The sequence below is a fragment of the Giraffa tippelskirchi genome, chromosome 1 (assembly GCF_054371585.1).
Source record: "Giraffa tippelskirchi isolate mGirTip1 chromosome 1, T2T-mGirTip1v1.2.pri, whole genome shotgun sequence".
Classification (NCBI taxonomy): Eukaryota; Metazoa; Chordata; class Mammalia; order Artiodactyla; family Giraffidae; genus Giraffa; species Giraffa tippelskirchi.
In genome coordinates this window covers 179500589-179522406 of record NC_137275.1, presented here as the reverse complement: position 1 = coordinate 179522406, position 21818 = coordinate 179500589, and the positions used below count along the sequence as shown (strand labels likewise).

The window sequence follows — 21818 nt, the reverse complement described above, 5'->3', positions numbered from 1 at the left end:
CAAAAGGCTGAGTATGACTGGATCCTGTTTACATAATCATCTCTACTTTACTCTGAGACCAACGAAGGTAAGACATGACCATATTATGTGCTACTCACACAGTAAGCAGCATGGTGTATTGCCTACTCAGCCTGGGAATCTAGGGACTCAGGTTAACTTCTGCACTAAAAAGCCCTGGTTGGCACAATGCCTGGGGCTTACTGCTGCCCTGGAGCTCTGCCCAGTTACCAGCAACTTTACCTACTAGGTCAAGCCTTTACCAAAGCCTTCCTCTCTGCAAGGAGCACATACCCAGTCGGAGTCACTGAGAGGAGACAAACTCTTAATCAATCCAACCTTATAAGCGACAGAGCCCAGGGTCAACCCTGCTTACATCTGCCAAGCAGGGCATAGAGGGCATAATAGATGCAAGATCCTTCACCAGTGCTGCTTAAGATAAATACATAGAATTCATTTGCAGAAAAAGCTTAACTGGAACTGGGGTGTTTCTTGGGGAGGGAAGGAGAGTCTTCAAGGAAGGGAACCTTGAGGTATAAGAAGAGGTAGGTATAAGAAATGATAACCCTTCCAGGCCTTGGGCCTTCCCTGGTGGCTCTGCTGGTAAAGAATCTGCCTGCAATGCAGGAGACCTGGGTTTGATCCCTGGGTTGGGGAGATCCCCTGGAGAAGGAAAAGGCTACCCACTCCAGTATTCTGGCCTGGAGAATTCCATGGACTGTATAGTCCCTGGGGTCAGCAAGAGTCTGACACGACTGAGCGACTTTCACTTTCCCTTTCCAGGCCTTGAGCAAGAACTGAGTTACAGAAAGCTGCGATTTGGTGACTGTTTAGGATAGTCTGAAAGATGCCAGGAGGAAAGGAATGAGATTTAGACAGGGCTGAACATTCAGCAGGTCCTCCCACCAGCAAAGTTAGTAGTTATTCAATAAGCAGACTGAAACATGGGCAAGAAGCAAGTGTCTGGTGTTCAAAGAAGATCAAGGCAGCCATTCTTCTGGAGATATTCCCTGTGTAAGGGTTAGAGGTCTGTTTTATGATGAACAAATAATATCCCTTAGTGACCCACAACTTCTGACTGCAACAAATATTTATTAAAGGTCCTCTGCTTGATTCCCAAGTTATGGCCAATGGCTAAAATTTCTTTGGGCTATACAACTTTGACCATGATATTCACCAACATTATTAACTTTCTCAGTAAGTAAAACTCAATTTTCTTTCCTTTTTCTGCCTCCTTCCCTCAAAACTCAATGTTAAAAGGTTACATATTCCAAAGTATTTAAGATATAATTCCAACAGAGCTCTTCAACAAGAGTTGTGCTGTCTCAAGATAATCAGATTTCACAGTTCAGGCAATTCAAAATTAACTCACTATTGTTCCCAAACTGATTAAGAACTGTTCACTGGCAACTTAGAGAATCTAAAGAAATCCAATGGAAACAAAAACATTTTGTAGGTTTGCATGTACATCTAAAAGTTAGATTTCCTGAAAAGTTAAGACAGCCACAAATTTAAGGCAGTGGTTGTAACACACAGAACAAGTCATTTAGTAATGTCAGGTTTGGGTTTTTTTTCTTACACTTCTACTTAAAATGTTTCACCATTATTTTAAAACCTCTCAGTGAAAAAAAATAAAAATCACAAGAGGTTACCAGAGAAGGCACTAAAGACAGAACAACTCTGTGCCTGCTTCTATTTACCCACTGCCTTTCAGAGCCCTTAAACACCACTGTGTTAACAAGAAAGTTATTTCAAACTACATTTCTATGCAATGCTATGTTTTTCAAAACTAAAAAATGTTCAACTTAACTGCTGAAATTCACAGATATCAATTCAATAGAAACACCTGAAGCATCTTCTGAAATCCTTTGCCCCAATATTCTTTTCCAATCCCAATGCTCCTTTCCAACCACAACAAAAGTTAAAAAAAAAAAAAAGCAAAAGCACATGTGATATCCATCACATGTCCTTTTAGCATCAATCGCATCAAGGAGGCAGAGAACAAATTTGTTTACTTTCTTCCCTATCCGTTGACTAAATATTTTTTTTAAAAATTACTTCCCAACTGGTGTCTTATAATGAAATGTGCTAGAAATGTAAACACTAGCCTTTCTGTTCAGGCTTTTATATTTCAGGAGCAGCAGGTTCACTCCTGATGTCTTTGACATCACTGGTTCTGCCCATCAAATAGAATTCTTTGTTGAGAACAAGACTGACAAAATGAGCAAGGCGGTTGGACATGGCATAAACAGCTGAAATTGCAGCTATATCCCAGGCATCTTCCTGGTTCAAGCCATGCACCTCGAGCTTTTTGAAATGGTCATCTGTTATGTCATCAGCTCGGGAAACAGCAAGGGCAAATTCCAGCATTGCCTTTTCCCGGGCAGGGAGGTCAGACTTTCTCCAGTTGATACAGACCTGTAAGAAAACACAGTTAAGAGGCAGAATCTCTGTCCATCACAACATAGCCAATAAAACACATGGCCTAACAAAAGAAGCATTAATGAAAAAACCTAAGATTGGAGTAAAGAGGTGAAGTGAGGCCAAAATAAACTTTACAGACAAGAAGTATCTTGGTCAAGTTCAATATAATACAAACCTGGAACTCTAGCTCTGCCAGGAAATCTTTGCTCACTCCAACTACAAGTACTTCTTTCTCCTCTAAACACCTATACCATCAAAAACCTCAGAACCAAGACTCAGAGACTCTTAATACATAAGAGCCCACAAATATCAACCTTTTTGTATGAGAAAAGTGAAGCTCAGATAATTATCCCCCTTTGTCCCCACTTAATCGCAAATAAGTATCAGCTATTAATTCGCAAAATTAATAGCTGATACTTAAGCAATGACTATGTGCTAAGAATGTGCTCAATGCTTCATATTCATTATCTCATGTAATTCTTATAAAAATCCTAGGAAGTAATGTTTTTTATTAGTCACTCCCAATTTTACTGGCAAAGAAACTGAAGCTCAGAGAGTTCACACACTTTCCCAAGGTCACACAGCTAGAGAGTGGCAGAGCTGGGATATGAATCCGAGTGTATTTGATTCCAGTGACTATACTGATAATCATTACCCTTGCTAAAGCAAAATACTGGAAACCATTAATGACCTGGGGTTTCCTTGGTGGCTCAGATGGTAAAGAATCTGACTGCAATGCAGGAGACCTGGGTTTCAATCCCTGGGTCAGGAAGATCCCCTGGGTCGGGAGAAGAGAATGGCAACCCACTCTAGTTTTCTTGCCTGGAAAATTCCATGAACAGAGGAGTCTGGTGAGCTACAGCCCATGGGATCACAAAGAGTCAGACACAACTGAGTGACTAACACACACACAAAAACACACACACACACATTAATGACCTAAAAACTGGAAGAACAGTTGAGCAAACCATGATGTGACAGTACATTCTATGATCACTAGGGAGAATATGTTTGAGACTGATCCTGGATGAGCAAAGTTCTGGTGGCTCTGAGAAGGGCAAAGGTGATGGTGTACCTGTCTTGTTTAGTTTTGGGCTGGCAACAGAGGCCCTTGGAACAATTTTCAAGGTCTCCACTCAGGTGGGGTCAGGAAGGAAGGTTGGAGGATAGGAAGACTGATGACCCTCCCTAAGGAATAAATGCAGAGAACAGAAACATCTGTTTCTGAAGAAACATCTGGCTCAGAAGATCAGGAATTTCACTGTAGGGATGAGTAGGGTTTTGTAAGCTTGGTGACAAACCCATGTTTACTGTGTCTTTATCCTCGGTTCATTTCTCTGGGAAGAATTAGCACGACCTCTGACACTCAAACAGCCTGACTCTGGATGAAACAAGTTAAGAGTAAGCTGCTGGCTGGGGGGTTGAGACCCATTTCACAACCAGTCTTGGTGGGAAAGAGCAGGTGGGGGCAGTTCCAGAATGGGAGACTGACAAAGCCCAAGCTTGGGGCCAGCTGTACGAAGTAAAAGAAATCTTAAATCGCCAGTCCAGGTTCAATGCATGAGACAGGGTGCTCAGGGCCAGTGTACCAGGATGACCCTGAAGGATGGGATGGGGAGGGAGGTGGGAGGGGGGTTCAGGATGGGGAACACATGTACACGCATGGCTGATTCATGTCAATGTATGGCAAAAACCACTACAATACTGTAAAGTAATTAGCCTCCAATTAAAATAAATAAATTAATTTTTTTAAAAAAGAAACTTTAGGGCCCATTAGGAATAAGTAGCAGGTAGACTAAACTCACAAGGGGCTTCCCTGGTGGCTCAGACAGTAAAGAATCTGCCTGTGATGCAGGAGACGCGGGTTCAATCCCAGGTCAGGAAGATCCCCTGGAGGAGGGCATGGTATCCCACTCCAGTAGTCTTGCCTGGAGAATTCCATGGACTGAGAAGCCTGGTGGGCTACAGTCCACAGAGTCACAAAGAGTTAGACACGACTGAAGCGATTGGACACGCACACATAGACTAAATTTGACTGGACACGCACGTATAGACTAAATTCATACTGGAAAATGCATACCATACAATGTAGCAAAAAGAGTGTTAAGCTTTCAAAGTGGACTCTGCCATTCTAGTTGTGCATCCCACATTAATTCCAGGTCTGAACCTCAAAGGTAAAAGGGTTATAATAAGGTTCAACTTAGGGAGTTGTGTGCATTTAAGAGAATGTCAGGTCTGGCACAAGGCTAGAGCTTAGCTATCCCCTCATCCCAAACATCACGTGCACACAGAAGCAGGTGGAACAGGAATGGGAAACTGGCACGGGGAGGTGGGCACTCACCTGGTCAGAGAGCACTGGGTTCTTCGAGAAGACCCTGTACCGGGCACTGTGGACAACCACGCTATCTGAGCACCTGTTGGCCAGGCTGGTCACCAAAATGATGAGTTCCTTGTCAGCTCTGCTGAGCTGGCCTGGGGAGGGAGAAGAGAGGAGAGCTGCCATAAGCCTGGAGAGCAGATCAGAAGAACCTAAACAGGCTCAGCCATATTTTAGCAAGTTGCCTGCCTACCTGCTCACTTATTCATTCCCAGCTCTGTGCTATGAGCTAACCTATTTTATTTTCTTCACAATACTTAACACTTTCTGAAGTCAACTTTTTCTTTTATTTAGTCGTTCACTGTTTTCTCCTCTCTGGACTATGCTTGAAAGTCTGTGCATTTTTCTGATTTGTTCACCAGTGTATACCCAGAGGAATGCCTAACAGATGGTAGTTGCTCAGAAAATATGTGAATGATTACTAATTCAAGAAGTATTTTCTGAGGTCCATCAGGTACTAGACACTTTTTGAAAAGGAGGTTAAAAAAAAAAAAGGCATTTTCCAACCTCAGGGGCCATGCTACTTCTAGGTAGAGAAAGGCAGAGAAGGGGAGAGTCCACTTTGGTACCTGGTACCATCTGGGAACTTTAGATAATCTTCACAACAGCTCTGCAGAGGAGGTATTAATACCATTTTACTAGTAAGAAAACCAAGGCACTGAGACATTTAAGTACTCTGTTGAAGCTCACATCATGATTTATGGCAGAATCAGATTTGAACACAGGACCTGTTGGTCCTGTCCATCCCGCTAGGATGGAGAGGCTGAGGCAGTTGTGGAAGATAAGAGCAGACAGCACTCTGCATGCCATTGGAAAAGGACAGATGAGGGAGGCTGTGGGAGTTCAGAGGAGGAAGAGTCCCTCCTAAGTGAAGGCAGGTGAGATGGACTTTGATGGAAAGTTCAGATTCACAAAGCATGGATAGGAGACAAGGCAGCCCAAAGGCACAGTAAAGTGTGATCCAAGTTAAAGAGGAGAGATATGAGACTGGAGTGCTTTGGAGAGTAAAGCATAATTCACAGTTCACTTTGACTTGAATGGACAGAACATAAAGAGAGGCTGAAGGAAATGAGGCTGGGAGGCAGGCTGGTGTCAGGCCATAGAGAGTCATGGTGACAGGCTGTCTCCCATCTCTGCTGCTCACTCTTCCTTTAATAATAAAATCCCTTAGTTTTATCTGGGCACATGGGCACACAGCTTCCCTTGCAGCTAGATGTGATGCAGGTCTAGCCAATGGGAGGTAAATGGAACTGATGGGTGTGGCTTCCATGTCATGACCATAAAGGAAGGGATATGTGTCCACACATGCCCTTCTTTCTTTTTCTGCAGGTGGTAGTGGTAAATCCACATGAGCATGTAAGCAAGGGCAATTCCAGATAGCAAACAACACTACACTGCCCCTCGGAAGCTCACATGAGACCATAGGAGACAGAGAGAAAAAATACCTTGTTTAAATCAATGTGTCTTTGGTCTGAGCAACAGCAGCCTAACCTGAATCCTAAGCAAGAAATCCATGATTACCAGTCTAAAGTCCCTGAACTTTATCCAGGGTGTTGTAGGAAGCCAGAGAAGGCCTTTGAGCACAAAGAAAGTCGAGCCAGAGTTATTATCTAATTTATTTCCGTTCTATACCTATAACCATCAAGTAACATTTGACCTCAGCATCAGAATCCAGACAATGTCTCTGCCAGCTCCAGTCTTTCTGGGCTTCTCCCTAGCTCCATGGTAATCTGGGACTATGTGAGAACGAACTCTAGCAAGCAGGCACCTGGATCTTATCTAAAAATGACTTAGCATGTTCCCTCCGCCTCGCACCTACCTGTTTTCTTGTTACAGATGACATTGTAATAAGCAAAGAAGGCTCTGAATTCCAATGGCCGGTGAGACAACACTTTAAATACATTTGGTAAAAATCCTGTCTGCAGGGAAGGAGAGAAACAGGGAAATGTAAAATGACAACTAACAACAGGATTGGCAGATAGTAACTGGTAGTTCCCATACTGTCTGCTGAATGCCAGATGCAGTCTTAAGAAGGCCACAGCCTTGTGTCAAAGCACAACCCACACATTCTTTCACGTTTTAGGGGATCCTAAGGGTTACTTCTAAAGGCATATGTAATTTCTTTTTAGTAAGGCATTTTATAAAATTTAGAGAGTTGTATGTAAACTAAATGATACTTCTTAGAATTTAGGCTATACTTATTACCCCCCTTTTCACAGAGGAGCTGGTGGTGCTCATTTATTTCTAAGAATTAAATCAGTAACAAGCCTTGATATTAGTAAAGTACTCTGTAAAGTTCTTTCATACATTCAATCTCATTTCTTCTTCTCCACAACTCTCTAAGTTAGGTAAGGCAAGGATCATTATCCCAGTTTACAGATAAGGAAACTAAGGCCCAGAGAGGTTGAATGACTTTCACAAGGCCAAGCCAAACCTAAGAGGCAGGTTTGCGATTTTGACATTGGGTTTTCAGTATGTTTTCTTTTCTTTTTTAAAAAAGATATTTATTTACTTATTTGGTTGCTCTGGGTCTTTGTGGCACATGGAATCTCTGATCTTGGCTGTGGCTCAATGGCTTAGTTGCAGCACGTAGGATCTTTAGTTGTGGCATGTGAACTCTTAGTTGTAGCATGTGGGATCTAGCTCCCTGACCAGGGGTGGAATGCAGGCCCCATGCGTTGGGAATAGAGTCTTAGCCACTGGACCACCAGGGAAGTCCCTCAGTATGTTTTCCAATGGGACGCTATGGCAGACAACTATCGACTGCTACCCAGTAGCCATTTCTTCCCTCTTCCCTTGACAGTGGATACTGGATGTTGTTCAGATATCAGATTGCCATGGGCTCTAGGGAAGGTTAAACCCTTCCCCAACCCCACTGGGTGAATCCTGGTTGATCTAAACCAATTATAGTGATTCTATTCTACTTGTCAGTGATTGGCCTAGGAATGGGCATGTGACACCATTATGCCCAATGAGAAATGAAGGGAAATCAGCTGGGAGTCTTCTCTCCCCAAAAGGAATAAAAGAAAAGGGTGTGACCTCCACATCCATTCTAGGAGCTGTGCAAGGATGTAATGTTTACTGCTGTTATACCCAGGGACCAGGAGTTCACAAGTCTGAGCACAGAGTTCTAAAACAGGCAAAGAACTTGGTCCTTGATATCACTGAGCCACTGGATTAACAATCCAGGAATCACCCTGTGTCTGGACCTACTGTTATACAAGACACTGAATTATCCTTGCCGTTGTATCAACTGAATTGGATTTTCTGTTACCTGTAGCTGAAAGCACTCTAACTGATAATAGGTGCTATCATTACTGATCTAGAAGACATGATAAAAAGAACCATTTATATCTGCCAGGGCAGGAGCTATGGAAGAGGTGATGATGTGAGGAGGTATAGACAGGTACTGAGAGAGAAGCTGGGGGGCTCCAGACCTTTCCCACCAGATCTGCTGGGTGTGTGTGTGTGTGTGTGTGTGTATGGATTTACATGCATGCATGCATGCATGCATGTATGTATGTATGTGTGTGTGTGTGTGTGTGTGTGTGTATGGATTTACATACAAGATTCTGTCTGGAAAAAAAAATCCACAAAGTTTCAGCACCAAAAACAAAACAAAAAGTTTCAAAAACAAAAGTTTAGAGTAAATACTTGCATTCAAACAAGGGTTTTATAATTTGACAATATAAAGCATCAACTTTAAAAAGTACCCTTGGCCTTCCCTGGTTGTCCAGTGGTTAAGAATCTGTCTGCCAACGCAGGAGACACAGGTTCGATCCCTGGTCATGAAAGATCCCACAGGCCTCAGGGCAACTAAGCCTGTGCACTACAGCTACTGAAGCCTGTATAGCTAAAGCCCCTGTTCCACAACAAGAGAAGCCACCCCAATGAGAAGCCCACATATTTAGCCCCTGCTCACCCCAACTAGAGAAAGTCCACATGCAGCAACACAAAACCCAGCACAGCCAAAAACAAACGAATGAAAAATTTTAAATAAATAAATAAAAAGTATCCTCAAGAAACAATTCTGGGATGTTCAAAAAGATATCTGTATAAACATCTCTAACAAGTCACAAATATCCAAGATTGGGAGATTGCTGAAATAAATTAAAACATCTCTATTATACAGTGCTATATCATGCAGCCATTAAACATGATGTTTTAACCTAGAAAAATGTTCATGTTAACATGATCTCATTAAAAATGTTACATGTATATTTATTTTTTAAAAATAGGGAAGTAGAAGTGCTACAAGTGGCTGACTTTGGTGGAATTTTTATTTTTCAAATTTTTGCTTATTTTTCTAATTTTTCAATACGTAATTGCAGGAAGGAACAAGGTATCTCTCACATTTATTGAAGCATCTGGCATGTATCTCATGGTTCTATCTCCACACCATATTATAGTGCTAAAGGGAACTTAGAACACACCTCAGTCACAGTGGGCAGAGAGCTGAGTGACAGAGTCCCAGAACTTAAAAGGCTGTGCCTAAGACAAGAGGAAAAAGTGCACGTTCTTCTGACTGGGAAACCCAAAGAAAGGGTTCATCCACAGTGGGAACTTGGGTAGACCGCGGCAACCAGTTCCAGGGATTACACCCCAGCCAACAAAGGTCTGCACTGGCTGTGGCTCTCTGCATGAGCTGAGTGTCTCACCTTCTTTTCTATCTCCTCCATGAGCTCTAAAATGTCAAAAGGCAGGTCCTTTTTGTAGGGAATGGGGTAACGGCTGATGGGTTTGGACTTCTCTTCCTGCTGCTGAGACTCATAAAGGCGCAAGTTCAGGGTCACCAGAGGCAACTTTTTCCAAAACCTGTTGGTCACAAGGCGAAGAAGAGACTGAAAGGAAACAAAGACAGGATTGGAATGGGCTACCAAAGGAATGGCTTGCATAGCTTGTTTGTATATCTGGACTTAAAGAAAACATGGTACCTCCTGGGTCAATTCCCATTAATTACAAGCAATTCTTGAGCAATCATGAAAAGGATTCTGAGCTCAACAAGAAGTAATGCTGTAATCCACTGATAATGTCTGACATGAGAAGAGGATATTGAGGGCATGATGGTCCAAATAACATATCTGCAATGCTTGCCTTAAAGCCCAGCTCAGATACCACCTAATAACAATAAAACCTCCTGGGGTTCTTCAACACCATGAAGACTTTCTGAAGCCTTTTAAGGCTACCAAATGATGGCCAGGATTTATATATATCATCTGCTGCCAAAAGCAATGATAATAACTGTCATATAATGAGCACCTAGTATGTGTCAGGTCTTCTGCATACACTCCCCAAAACTCCCAGCAATCCTGTACTTTACAGATATGAAATCTAAGGATCAGATGGATTAGGTCACACAGAGATAAAATTTAAATTTAGGTCTATCTGACTCCAAAGTCTTCATTATTCCCACTTTACAATCCTGTCTCTTAAAAAAGAATCTAACATATAGAAAACTAACAACTTTACATTTATTCTAAATCAAAACTGGAAAAAAACCAACATAAATCTAAAAGGACAACCTCTATTTTTTTTACATTAAAAAAATTATAGTTGATTTACAATGTTGGGATAATTACATCTGAACAGCAAAGTGATTCAGTTATACACACATACATGTATACATATATATATATACACACTGTATTTTTAATATTCTTTTCCATTATGGTTTATCATAAGATAATGAACATAGTTCTCTGTACTATACAGTAGGACCTTGTTGTTTATCCTTTCTATATATAAAAGTTTGTATCTACTAACTGCAGCTTCCCACTGCATCCCTCCCTCAACCCCCTCCCCCATGACAACCACCAGTCTGTTCTCTATGTCCATGATTCTGTTTCTGTTTCTAGATAGGTTCATTTGTGTCATATTTTATATTCCCATATAAGTGATATCATACTTCTCTTTCTGAGAAGTATTTGTCTTCTCTTTCTGACTTACTTCACTTAGAATGATAATCTCTAGTTGCTGCAAATGGCATTATTTTATTTTTTTAACGACTGAGTAGTATTCCATTGTATATTGTACCACATCTTCTTTATCCATTCACTTCTCACTGGACATTCCCACATCTTGGCTACTGTGAATAGTTCTACTATAAACATAAGGATGCATGTTTTTTTTTTTTTTGAATTACAGTTTTATCTGGATATATGCCCAGGAGTGTGATTGTTCAATCATATGGTAATTCTATATTTAGTTTTCTAAGGAATCTCCATACTATTTTCCACAGTGGCTGCACCAACTTACATTCCAACCAACAGTGTAGGAGGGTTCCCTTTTCTCCACATCCTCTCTAGCATTTGCTATTTGTAGACTTTTTAATGATGGCCATTCTGACTGGTGTGAGGTGTTTAGGTCTTCTGTAATGGGTAGCCTCTTCATGCATTTTACCATACAAGGTTCTAAAATGGGTGCAAGAAAACAAGATTATGCTTTCCTAGAAAACTCGGTCTGGTCGGTAATCCAACTGGGAAAGACAGTATAATATAGGGCTGTCTGAAGCCCAACTGCCTGGGTCCAAATCCTGACTCTGCTACTTATGTGCTATGTGATCAGAGGCACGCTACTTCTCTGTCCCTCCATTTCTTCATGTATAAAGTATGAATTATAATAATACCAACTCATAGAGCTCTTGTGACGATTTAATGAGTTAATACACACAAAGCTCTTAAAAACAGAACCTTGCACTTAGTAAATACTGTGTATTAAATAAAGTGTTACAGCTTTAAAATAAAGGTGTGATTAAAGTATATTGGGTACATTATGGATCTATCAATTGACATTTGCTTACATATTCAATATGAGACCCACAGAAAAGATTTGGACAGCTCCTTTCACAGAACCCACCTGCCAATACAGGAGACTTAAAGGTTTAATCCCTGGGTCAGGAAGATCCCCTGGAGAAGGAAATGGCAACCCACTCCAGTATTCTTACCTGGAGAATTCCATAGACAGAGGAGCCTGGCAGGCTACAGTCCATGGGGTTGCACAGAGTCAGACACAACTGAAGCAACTTAGCAACTTCACATCCTATGGGGACCCCGGATGGGTTCTATCTACTGTATGTGGCAGCTACCTGACTGCCTTTCACATCTGACACCTCACTTATGTGCGAGCATATACATCCTACTAAAAGGGAAGGCCTAGGCTGTGAAACTCTGTAGCTTTTCTACCTTATTTTTCCCTACCCATTAGCTAGGGTGGGGCAAGTATCTGAGTATCCAGGCAAGTATCTGAGTATCCAGGCCACAGACTGGCCACTGGTCCATGAGGCTGCTAGGCCAAAAAGCTCTGCCCACATAGATTCATACTCTTTGGGATCTGAACTGGGAAATCAGATGTGAGCTAGCTGGCAATGAGAGCTGGAGCTGAAAAGTCATGAGGTAAAGCCAGGCCACTGGGGTCATGCTGGTCAGTTGTGCACCAAAGGAGCAAGAGAGAAATCAGGAGTAAACGGCAGCTATGAGAGGGAGAAAAGACTCAGGATAGAGGGTCAGGAAGAACATTGGTGGTAGGAGGAGGTGCAGACAAACAAAAAGAGGCAGGACTGAGAGTAACTGAGACTTGTTCATGACACATTTCCCAGGGTCTGGCTGCAGAGGTCCTCTGAGGTACCAAAATGACCTCTCAGTTTCAGTTTACATGTAACATGATGCTTACTTTTATAATACTTGAGATAGGACTCATGCAATGCCAAGAAGAATCAGAATGACAAGAAAGAAAGCAAACATGTCTTGTCAGTCGACGAACCTTCTCTAACCCAAAGAAAACAATGGAGTTGGATGTAAAGAGCTCCTATCACATAAGCTTATTTTAAAAATAAACAAAAAGTAAACACTCAAAAAATGTTTACTACATGCCTAATACGGAGAAGCTGTATACAGTCAGCAAAAACAAGACTGGGAGCTGACTGTGGCTCAGATCATGAACTTCTTATTGCCAAATTCAGACTGAAATTGAAGAAAGTGGAGAAAACCACTAGACCATTCAGGTATGACCTAAATCAAATCCCTTATGACTATACAGTGGAAGCGAGAAATAGATTTAAGGGACTAGATCTGATAGACAGAGTGTCTGATGAACTATGGACGGAGGTTTGTGACATTGTACAGGAGACAGGAATCAAGACCATCCCCAAGAAAAAGAAATGCAAAAACGCAAAATGGCTGTCTGAGGAGGCCTTACAAATAGCTGTGAAAAGACAGGAAGCACGGGAAGTGAAAAGCAAAGGAGAAAAGGAAAGATATACCCATTTGAATGCAGAGTTCCAAAGAATAGCAAAGAGAGATAAGAAAGCCTTCCTCAGCGATCAATGCAAAGAAATAGAGAAAAACAATAGAATGGGAAAGACTAAAGATCTCTTCAAGAAAATTAGAAAAACAAAGGGAACATTTTATGAAAAGATGGGCTCAATAAAGGACAGAAATGGTATGGACCTAACAGAAGCAGAAGATATTAAGAAGAGGTGGCAAGAATACACAGAAGAACTGTACAAAAAAGATCTTCACGACTCAGATAACCATGATGGTGTGATCACTCACCTAGAGCCAGACATCCCGGAATGTGAAGTCAAGTCGGCTTTAGGAAGCATCACTACGAGCAAAGCTAGTGGAGGTGATGGCATTCTAGTTGAGCTATTTCAAATCCTAAAAGATGATGCTGTGAAAGTGCTGCACTCAATATGCCAGCAAATTTGGAAAACTCAGCAGTGGCCACAGGACTGGAAAAGGTCAGTTTTCATCCCAATCCCAAATAAAGGCAATGCCAAAGAATGCTTGAACTACCGCACAATTGCACTCATCTCACACGCTAGTAAAGTAATGCTTAAAATTCTCCAAGCCAGGCTTCAGCAATACGTGAACCGTGAACTTCCAGATGTTCAAGTTGGTTTTAGAAAAGGCAGAGGAACCAGAGATCAAATTGCCAATATCCGCTGGATCATCGAAAAAGCAAGAGAGTTCCAGAAAAACATCTCTTTTTGTTTATTGACTATGCCAAAGCCTTTGACTGTGTGGATCACAATAAACTGTGGAAAATTCTTCAAGAGATGGGAATACCAGACCACCTGACCTTCCTCTTGAGGAATCTGTATGCAGGTCAGGAAGCAACAGTTAGAACTGGAATGGAACAACAGACTGGTTCCAAATAGGAAAAGGAGTACGTCAAGGCTGTATATGGTCACCCTACTTATTTAACTTATGTGCAGAGTACATCATGAGAAACGCTGGGCTGGACGAAGCACAAGCTGGAATCAAGATTGCTGGGAGAAATATCAATAACCTCAGATATGCAGATGGCACCACCCTTATGGCAGAAAGTGAAGAAGAACTGAAGAGCCTCTTGATGAAAGTGAAAGAAGAGAGTGAAAAAGTTGGCTTAAAGCTCAAGATTCAGAAAACTAAGATCATGGCATCTGGTCCCATCACTTCATAGCAAATAGATGGGAAACAGTGGAAACGGTGGCTGATTTTATTTTTTGGGGGGGGGCTCCAAAATCACTGCAGATGATGATTGCACCCATGAAATTAAAAGACACTTACTTCTTGGAAGGGAAGTTATCACCAACCTAGACAGCATATTACAAAGCAGAGACATTACTTTGCCAACAAAGATCTGTCTAGTCAAGGCTATGGTTTTTCCAGTGGTCATGTATGGATGTGAGAGTTGGGCTATACAGAAAGCTAAGCACCGAAGAATTGATGCTTTTGAACTGTGGTGTTGGAGAAGACTCTTGAGAGTCCCTTGGACTGCAAGGAGATCCAACCAGTCCATCCTAAAGGAGATCAGCCCTAGGTGTTCATTGGAAGGACTGATGTTGAAGCTGAAACTCCAATACTTTGGCCACCTCATGCAAAGAGCTGACTCATTGGAAAAGACCCTGATGCTGGGGAAGATCGAGGGCAGGAGAAGGGGACGACAGAGAATGAGATGGTTGGATGGAATCACCTGACTCAATGGACATGGGTTTGGGTGGACTCTGGGAGTTGATGATGGGACAGGGAGGCCTGGTGTGCTGCAGTTCATGGGGTCACAAAGAGTCGGACACAACTGAGCAACTGAACTGACTGACTATTATTCTGGCTTCTTTATCTATATATTAACTCAAGATATGTTGGTACTGTTCTTGTTCTCATTTTAGAAATGAGAAAACATTTCTCATTCTCTGTGCCATCTCAAAATAGGCACAGGAAAGATAAGTCACAAGAGCCTACAAGTCACAGAGCAGGATTCAAACCCAGGCAGTCTACCTCCCAAGTCCATGCTCATAATCTTTGTGCTGTGTTGTATATACAAGCTCATTGCCAAGGACAGCTACTACATTTTTTAAAAAAATCCCTAAATCCAAACTAATGTATAAATGTCAGGTTTTGTCCTCCTATTCCCCTAAGCACTTTCAAAAATTTCATTCTGAACCTTGAATAAACAGAATACTATTTAAAAAGAACAATTTCCATTAGTACTTCACCAGGCTTATTGGTAGAAGCTTTACAGGTATTGTCCTCTGAACTTTAAATTAAATGTCACCACTGTATATTCCCCCACTGGGGTGCACCGGACCTCAGCTACCATGAATAAGTTCAAGATCAGTACTGTCACATTTTTTTCAAGAGAAGCTGGAATTTGAAGTTCAAAATAAGACCTGCTGTCTGCTTGATGATGCAGCAAGAAACAGGACAAAGGACTATGTACCTAGCACAGCAAGGAAGCACCTCCTGTGATTGTGGGTAAAATCAGAAAACACAGCCACCTCCATCTTCCAGTTTCATAGGGCACTAAACCCCAAATGCTGGACTTTTCACCTGGCACAGTCACCTCTGAACTTTGGACACATCTCTGTGGAAGTGGGGGGGCAGCTATGTCCTTGATTCTGTGATTCTATATCCCTGACCCTCTCCCCTGCTTGTTTGCCAGTTTGATACTACACTGAAATAAAAACAACCTAAAGGTGATATCATTCTTTCCAATCTTTGAACCCATACTGAGTGTTCTGGATTAGCAATTTTACATGAAATTTTCACGTAAAATTGCCTGATTATTAAATGTTGACTCAATTGTTTTTCCCATGAGTACAGATGTGGCAGGACTGGTGGCCACTGGGGCTCTATTTTGGCTACATGGAAGTTCACTGTAGTAGTCTGCCAACTTTTATGTTTTGAATCTTCCATAATAAAACAAATTTAAAATGATACTTAATCATTTTTTAAAAACCTGTGGGATAAATAAATATTTTTTAAAAGTCTGTAAGATGTTAGCTTACATTTGCTAACGTAAAAAACCAACTGATGAAACCATCTGAGGTATGTAAGCAGGCACAGTACTTGACATTAGATGACTGTAAAATGACAGCTGTTATTGGTGAACTATAGGTTAAAACTTTTTTTAATTTTGTAAAAATATCAGATACTTCATGATTCTAAAATATAGAGACTGGGTTCCATTTTGTTGTTGTTGGTCAGTCGCTAAGTTGTGTCTGACTCTTTGTGACCCCATGGACTGCAGCATGCCAAGCTCCCCCTCCTTCACTATCTCCCAGAGTTTGCTCAAATTCACACAGCCTTCTCCTTTTGCCTTCAACCTTTCCCAGCATCAGGGCTCCACTACCAGTGATTATAGTACAGTCAAGTTCAGTTCAGTCACTCAGTCGTGTCTGATTCTTTGCATCCCCATGGACAGTGGCACGCCAGGCCTCCCTGTCCATCACCAACTCCCAGAGCCTACTCAAACTCATGTCCATTGCATCGGTGATGGCATCCAGCCATCTCATCCTCTGTTGTCCCCTTCTCTTCCTGCCTTCAATCTTTCCGAGCATCACGGTCTTTTCCAGTGAGTAGGTTCTTTGCATCAGGTGGCCAAAGTATTGGAATTTCAGCTTCAGCATCAGTCCTTCCAACGAATATTCAAGACTGATATCCTTTAGGATGGACTGATTTGATCTCCTTGCAGTCCAAGGGACTCTCAAGAGTCTTTTGCAACACACAGTTCAAAACCATCAATTCTTTAGCATTCAGCTTTCTTTATAGTCCAACGCTCACATCCATACATGACTCCTGGAAAAACCACAGCTTTGACTAGACAGACCTCTGTTGGCAAAGTAATGTCTCTGCTTTTTAATATGCTGTCTAAGTTGGTCATAGCTTTTCTTCCAAGGAGCAAGCATCTTTTAATTTCATGGCTGCAGTCACCATCTGCAGTGATTTTGGAGCCCTCCAAAATAAAGTGTCTCACTGTTTCCATTGTTTCCCCATCTATTTGCCATCAAGTGATGGGGCCGGATGCCATGATCTTAGTTTTCTGAATGTTGCGTTTTAAACCAACTTTTTCACTGTCGTCTTTCACTTTCATCAAGCGGTTCTTTAGTTCTTCTTTGCTTTCTGCCGTAAGGGTGGTGTCATCTGCATATCTGAGGTTATTGATATTTCTCCCGGCAACCTTGATTCCAGTTTGTGCTTCATCCAGCCTGGCATTTCACATGATGTATTCTCCATATAAGTTAAATAAGCAGGGTGACAATATACAGCCTTGACGTACTCCTTTCCCATTTGGAACCAGTAGAGCGCAATCCAAAAAGAAAAAATCAATACATTAGACATCATCAAAATTTAAAACATGGTTCAAAAGACACCATCACAAAGATGAAAAGACAGTCTACAGACCAGGAAAAAATATTTGCAAAGCATATACCTGATAAGGGATTTGTACCCAGAATATATTTTTAAAATATTTTATAATTCAATAAGAAAGCAAATAACACATTTTAATAGTGGGTAAAAGATGTGAATAGACATTTCACCAGATTAGTTATACAAATGGTCATTTAGCACATGAAAAGATGCTCAACATTATTACTCATTTGGGAAATTAAAAATAAAACCATAATGAATTAATACTTTATACCCACTTTAATCAAAAAGACAGTAACAAGTAATAGGATGTGGAGAAACTAGGACCTTTATACACTGGTGGGAGAAATGTAAAATGCTACAACATCATTAGAAAAGTTTGGCAGTTTCTTAAAAAGTTAAATGTAAATTCATCACAAGCCCAGCAATTCCTATCGTAAGTACTCTATTCTAGAGAAATGAACTCATACATCCACAAAGGCTTGTATGCAAATACTAACAGTATTACTCACAAGAGTCAAAAAGTGAAAACAACCCCAATGGCCTTCAACTTGTAAATGGATAAACAAAATGTAGTGTATAGGGACGGGGGAGCCTGGTGGGCTGCTGTCTATGGGGTCGCACAGAGTCGGACACGACTAAAGCGACTCAGCAGCAGCAGCAGCAGCAGCAGCAGTGTATCCATGAAATACTGGGTTGGCAAAAAAGCTTATTCGGATTTTTCCATAAGATATTACAGAAAAACCTGAACAAACTTTTTGACAAACCCAGTAGAATACTATTAATAAAAAGCAATGAACTACTAATACATTGTACAAACATAGATTAACCTAAAAAACATCATGCTAAGTGAAAAAACCCAGACACAAAGAAACTACATGTTGTATGATTCCATGTATGTAAAGTGTCCAGAAAAGGCTAGAGAGACAGAAAGTAGGTTAGTGGCTGTGTAGGGCTGGGGTAGGAAAGATGTTGATCACAAATGGACATGAGGGATCATTTTAGGGTGACTGAGGTGATCTAAAACTGGATTTTGGTGATGGTTGCACTACTAATATATTTACTAAAACTAACTTAATTGTATATTTGAAGTGCATGAAATTTATAGTCTGTATAGCAGTTTTAAAATCCTGCATGTATGGGGGGTATAAAATATCATATTTAGTTTTACAGTGAGGTTTGGAAAAAGTTTTGCCAGAATGGAAGAAGAGCAAACTTCTGTACCCTGCCATAGTTTTGTTTTGTTTTTGCCATAGTTGTTTTAAGACTCTGATAACTAAGTAGTGCCTAGAGTCTTACCTAAGTGTACAGGAGAAGAGGTGGTTGCCTCTTGGGATAGGGACTAGATGAACTTTTCTCATCTTCCCATACTGAAACTCGGTAACTCCCCTTCCCCCTACCCCTGGCAATCACCACTGTTTTTTCCCTATGAAGACTTCGTAGACTTTTAAAACTCGTCACCTACATTATTTAAAGGAAAATTAGAAGTGAGACACACATTTTCAAGGGTGGGAACCATGTTTTCCCTCAAATATATTGTGTTTTTAGCCTAGAGCAAAAGTAAACTAGTTCCTGCAGGGATATGTGACATAAAATACTAATAAAGCTAGAGAATTATCTGACAAGAGTAGGGCAACGGGGCTCTTTCTAGTATAAAACTCCTTCACAGGTACAGAAACTCCTTCATGCAACAACTTTGATATACCAGTTTCTGCATCCTAGGGGTGTGTATAAATTTGGTAGTTTCCATAGAGACAGATGCAACATCTTTCTTTTGCATGTAGATATCCAGTTGTCCCAACACTACTTGGGACAATAGTGCTGGAAGATTTTTCTTCCCCCAATTAATTGTCTTGGCACCCTTGTCAAAAACCAATTAACCACAAATGTGAGGGTTTACTTCTGTATTCTCAATTGTATTCTGCTGATCTACATCTTTGGCATTGCCTTTCTTTGGGATTGGAACGAAGACTGACCTCTTCCAGTCCTGTGGCCACTGCTGAGTTTTCCAAATTTGCTGGCATATCGAGTGCAGCACTTTCACAGCATCACCTTTGAGGATTTGAAATAGCTCAACTGGAATTCCATCACCTCCACTAGCTTTGTTCGTAGTGATGCTTTCTAAGGCCCACTTGACTTCACATTCCAAGATGTCTGGCTCTAGGTGAGTGATCACACCATCGTGATTATGTGTCGTGAAGATCTTTTTTGTACAGTTCTTCTGTGTATTCTTGCCACCTCTTCTTAATATCTTCTGCTTCTGTTAGGTCCATACCATTTCTGTCCTATATCGAGCCTATCTTTGCGTGAAATGTTCCCTTGGTATCTCTAATTTTCTTGAAGAGGTCTCTAGTCTTTCCCAATCTGTTGTTTTCCTCTATTTGTTTGCACTGATCGCTGAGGAAGGCTTTCTTATCTCTCCTTGCTATTCTTTGGAACTCTGCATTCAGATGAGAATATCTTTCCTTTTCTCCTTTGCTTTTCGCTTCTCTTCTCTTCCCAGCTATCTGTAAGGCCTCCTCAGACAGCCATTTTGCTTTTTTGCATTTCTTTTCCATGGGGATTTTCTTGATCCCTGTCTCCTGTACAATGTCACGAACCTCTGTCCATAGTTCATCAGGCACTCTGTCCATCAGGTCTAGTCCCTTAAATCTATTTTTCACTTCCACTGTATACTCATAAGGGATTTGATCTAGGTCATACCTGAATGGTCTAGTGGTTTTCCCTATTTTCTTCAATTTAAGTCTGAATTTGGCAATAATCAGTTCATGATCTGAGCCACAGTCTGCTCCCGGTCTTGTTTTTGCTGACTGTATAGAGCTTCTCCATCTTTGGCTGCAAAGAATATAATCAATCTGATTTCGGTGTTGACCATCTGGTGATGTCCACGTGTAGAGTCTTCTCTTGTGTTGTTGGAATAGGGAGTTTGCTATTACCAGTGCGTTCTTGTGGCAAAACTCTATTAGCCTTTGCCCTGCTTCATTCTGTACTCCAAGGCCAAACCTGCCTGTTACGCCAGGTGTTTCTTTACTTCCTACTTTTGCATTCCAGTCCCCTATAATGAAAAGGACATCTTTTTTGGGTGTTAGTTCTAGAAGGTCTTGTAGGTCTTCATAGAACTGTTCAACTTCAGCTTCTTCGGCGTTACTGGTCGGGGCATAGACTTGGATTACCGTGATATTGAACGGTTTGCCTTGGAAGCGAACAGAGATCATTCTGTCGTTTTTGAGATTGCATCCAAGTACTGCATTTCAGACTCTTCTGTTGACCATGATGGCTACTCCATTTCTTCTAAGGGATTCTTGCCCACAGTAGTAGATATAATGGTCATCTGAGTTAAATTCACCCATTCCAGTCCATCTTAGTTCACTGATTCCTAGAATGTCAACGTTCACTCTTGCCATCTCCTGTTTGACCACTTCCAGTTTGCCTTGATTCATGGACCTAACATTCCAGGTTCCTATGCAATATTGCTCTTTACAGCATCGGACTTTGCGTCTATCACCAATCACATCCACAGTTGGGTATCGTTTTTGCTTTGGCTCCATCCCATCATTCTTTCTGGAGTTATTTCTCCACTGATCTCCATTAGCATATTGGGCACCTACTGACCTGGGGAGTTCATCTTTCAGTGTCCTATCCTTTTGCCTTTTCATACTGTTCATGGGGTTCTCAAGGCAAGAATACTGAAGTGGTTTGCCATGCCCTTCTCCAGTGGACCACAATCTGTCAGACCTCTCCACCATGACCCATCCGTCTTGGGTGGCCCCACACGGCATGGCTTAGTTTCATTGAGATAGACAAGGCTGTGGTCCGTATGATCAGATTAGCTAGTTTTCTGTTGTTTTAGTTTTAGTGTGTCTGCCCTCTGATGCCCTCTCGCAACACTTACCGTCTTACTTGGGTTTCTCTTACCTTGGGCCTTGGGTAATTCCTCTTGCCTCCGCCACCGCTGCCGCCGGCTCCAGCCCCCGGCCTGGCCTAGCCCCTCTCGACTGCCGCCCCCGGCCCTCGGCCCCCAGCCCCCGGCCCGGCCTAGGCCCTGTCAGCCGCTGCTCCCGGCCCCCGGCCCGGGCTAGCCCCTGTCGGCCGCCGCCCCCGGCCCCTGGCCCGGCCTAGCCCCTCTCGGTTGCCGCCCCCGGCTCCCGGCCCCCGGCCCCCGGCACGGCCTAGCCTCTGTCGGCCGCCGCCCCCGGCCCGGCCTAGCCCCTCTCGGCCGCCGCCCCGGCCCCCGGCCCGGCCTAGCCCCTCTCGGTTGCCGCCCCCGGCCCCCGGCCCCCGGCCCCCGGCTCGGCCTAGCTCCTCTCGGCCACGCTTCTGCGCCGAGCCGTCGCAGCCGCCTCGCTTCTGCGCCGAGCCGTCGCAGCCGCCTCGCTTCTGCGCCGAGCCGT

The 21818-nt window shown here is 42.2% G+C and overlaps 1 protein-coding gene across 1 annotated transcript; it reads right to left on the bottom strand.

Annotated features, from left to right (window-relative positions):
• Positions 1 to 1069: 1069 nt before the first annotated feature.
• On the bottom strand, positions 1070 to 21411 carry LOC145513880 (uncharacterized). The gene is made up of 6 exons (XM_081510871.1): positions 21343 to 21411; positions 11054 to 11208; positions 9457 to 9639; positions 6618 to 6717; positions 4763 to 4893; positions 1070 to 2415 (listed from the first exon to the last, which is right to left on the bottom strand). Exons 2-6 carry the CDS (start codon positions 11198 to 11200, stop codon positions 2122 to 2124), a joined length of 855 nt encoding a protein of 284 aa, XP_081366997.1. The 5' UTR covers positions 11201 to 11208; positions 21343 to 21411; the 3' UTR covers positions 1070 to 2121.
• Positions 21412 to 21818: the final 407 nt, after the last annotated feature.

Excerpts from the sequence above, each read along its gene's own strand:
- LOC145513880 (XM_081510871.1), bottom strand. The coding sequence starts at position 11,200 with ATGGTAAAATGCATGAAGAGGCTACCCATTACAGAAGACCTAAACACC. Across the intron at positions 9,640-11,053 it reads CCTACACTGTTGGTTGGAAT|TCTCTTCTTCGCCTTGTGAC; the intron begins GTAAGTTGGTGC and ends GTTTCCTTTCAG. Across the intron at positions 2,416-4,762 it reads ACCCAGTGCTCTCTGACCAG|GTCTGTATCAACTGGAGAAA; the intron begins GTGAGTGCCCAC and ends GTTTTCTTACAG.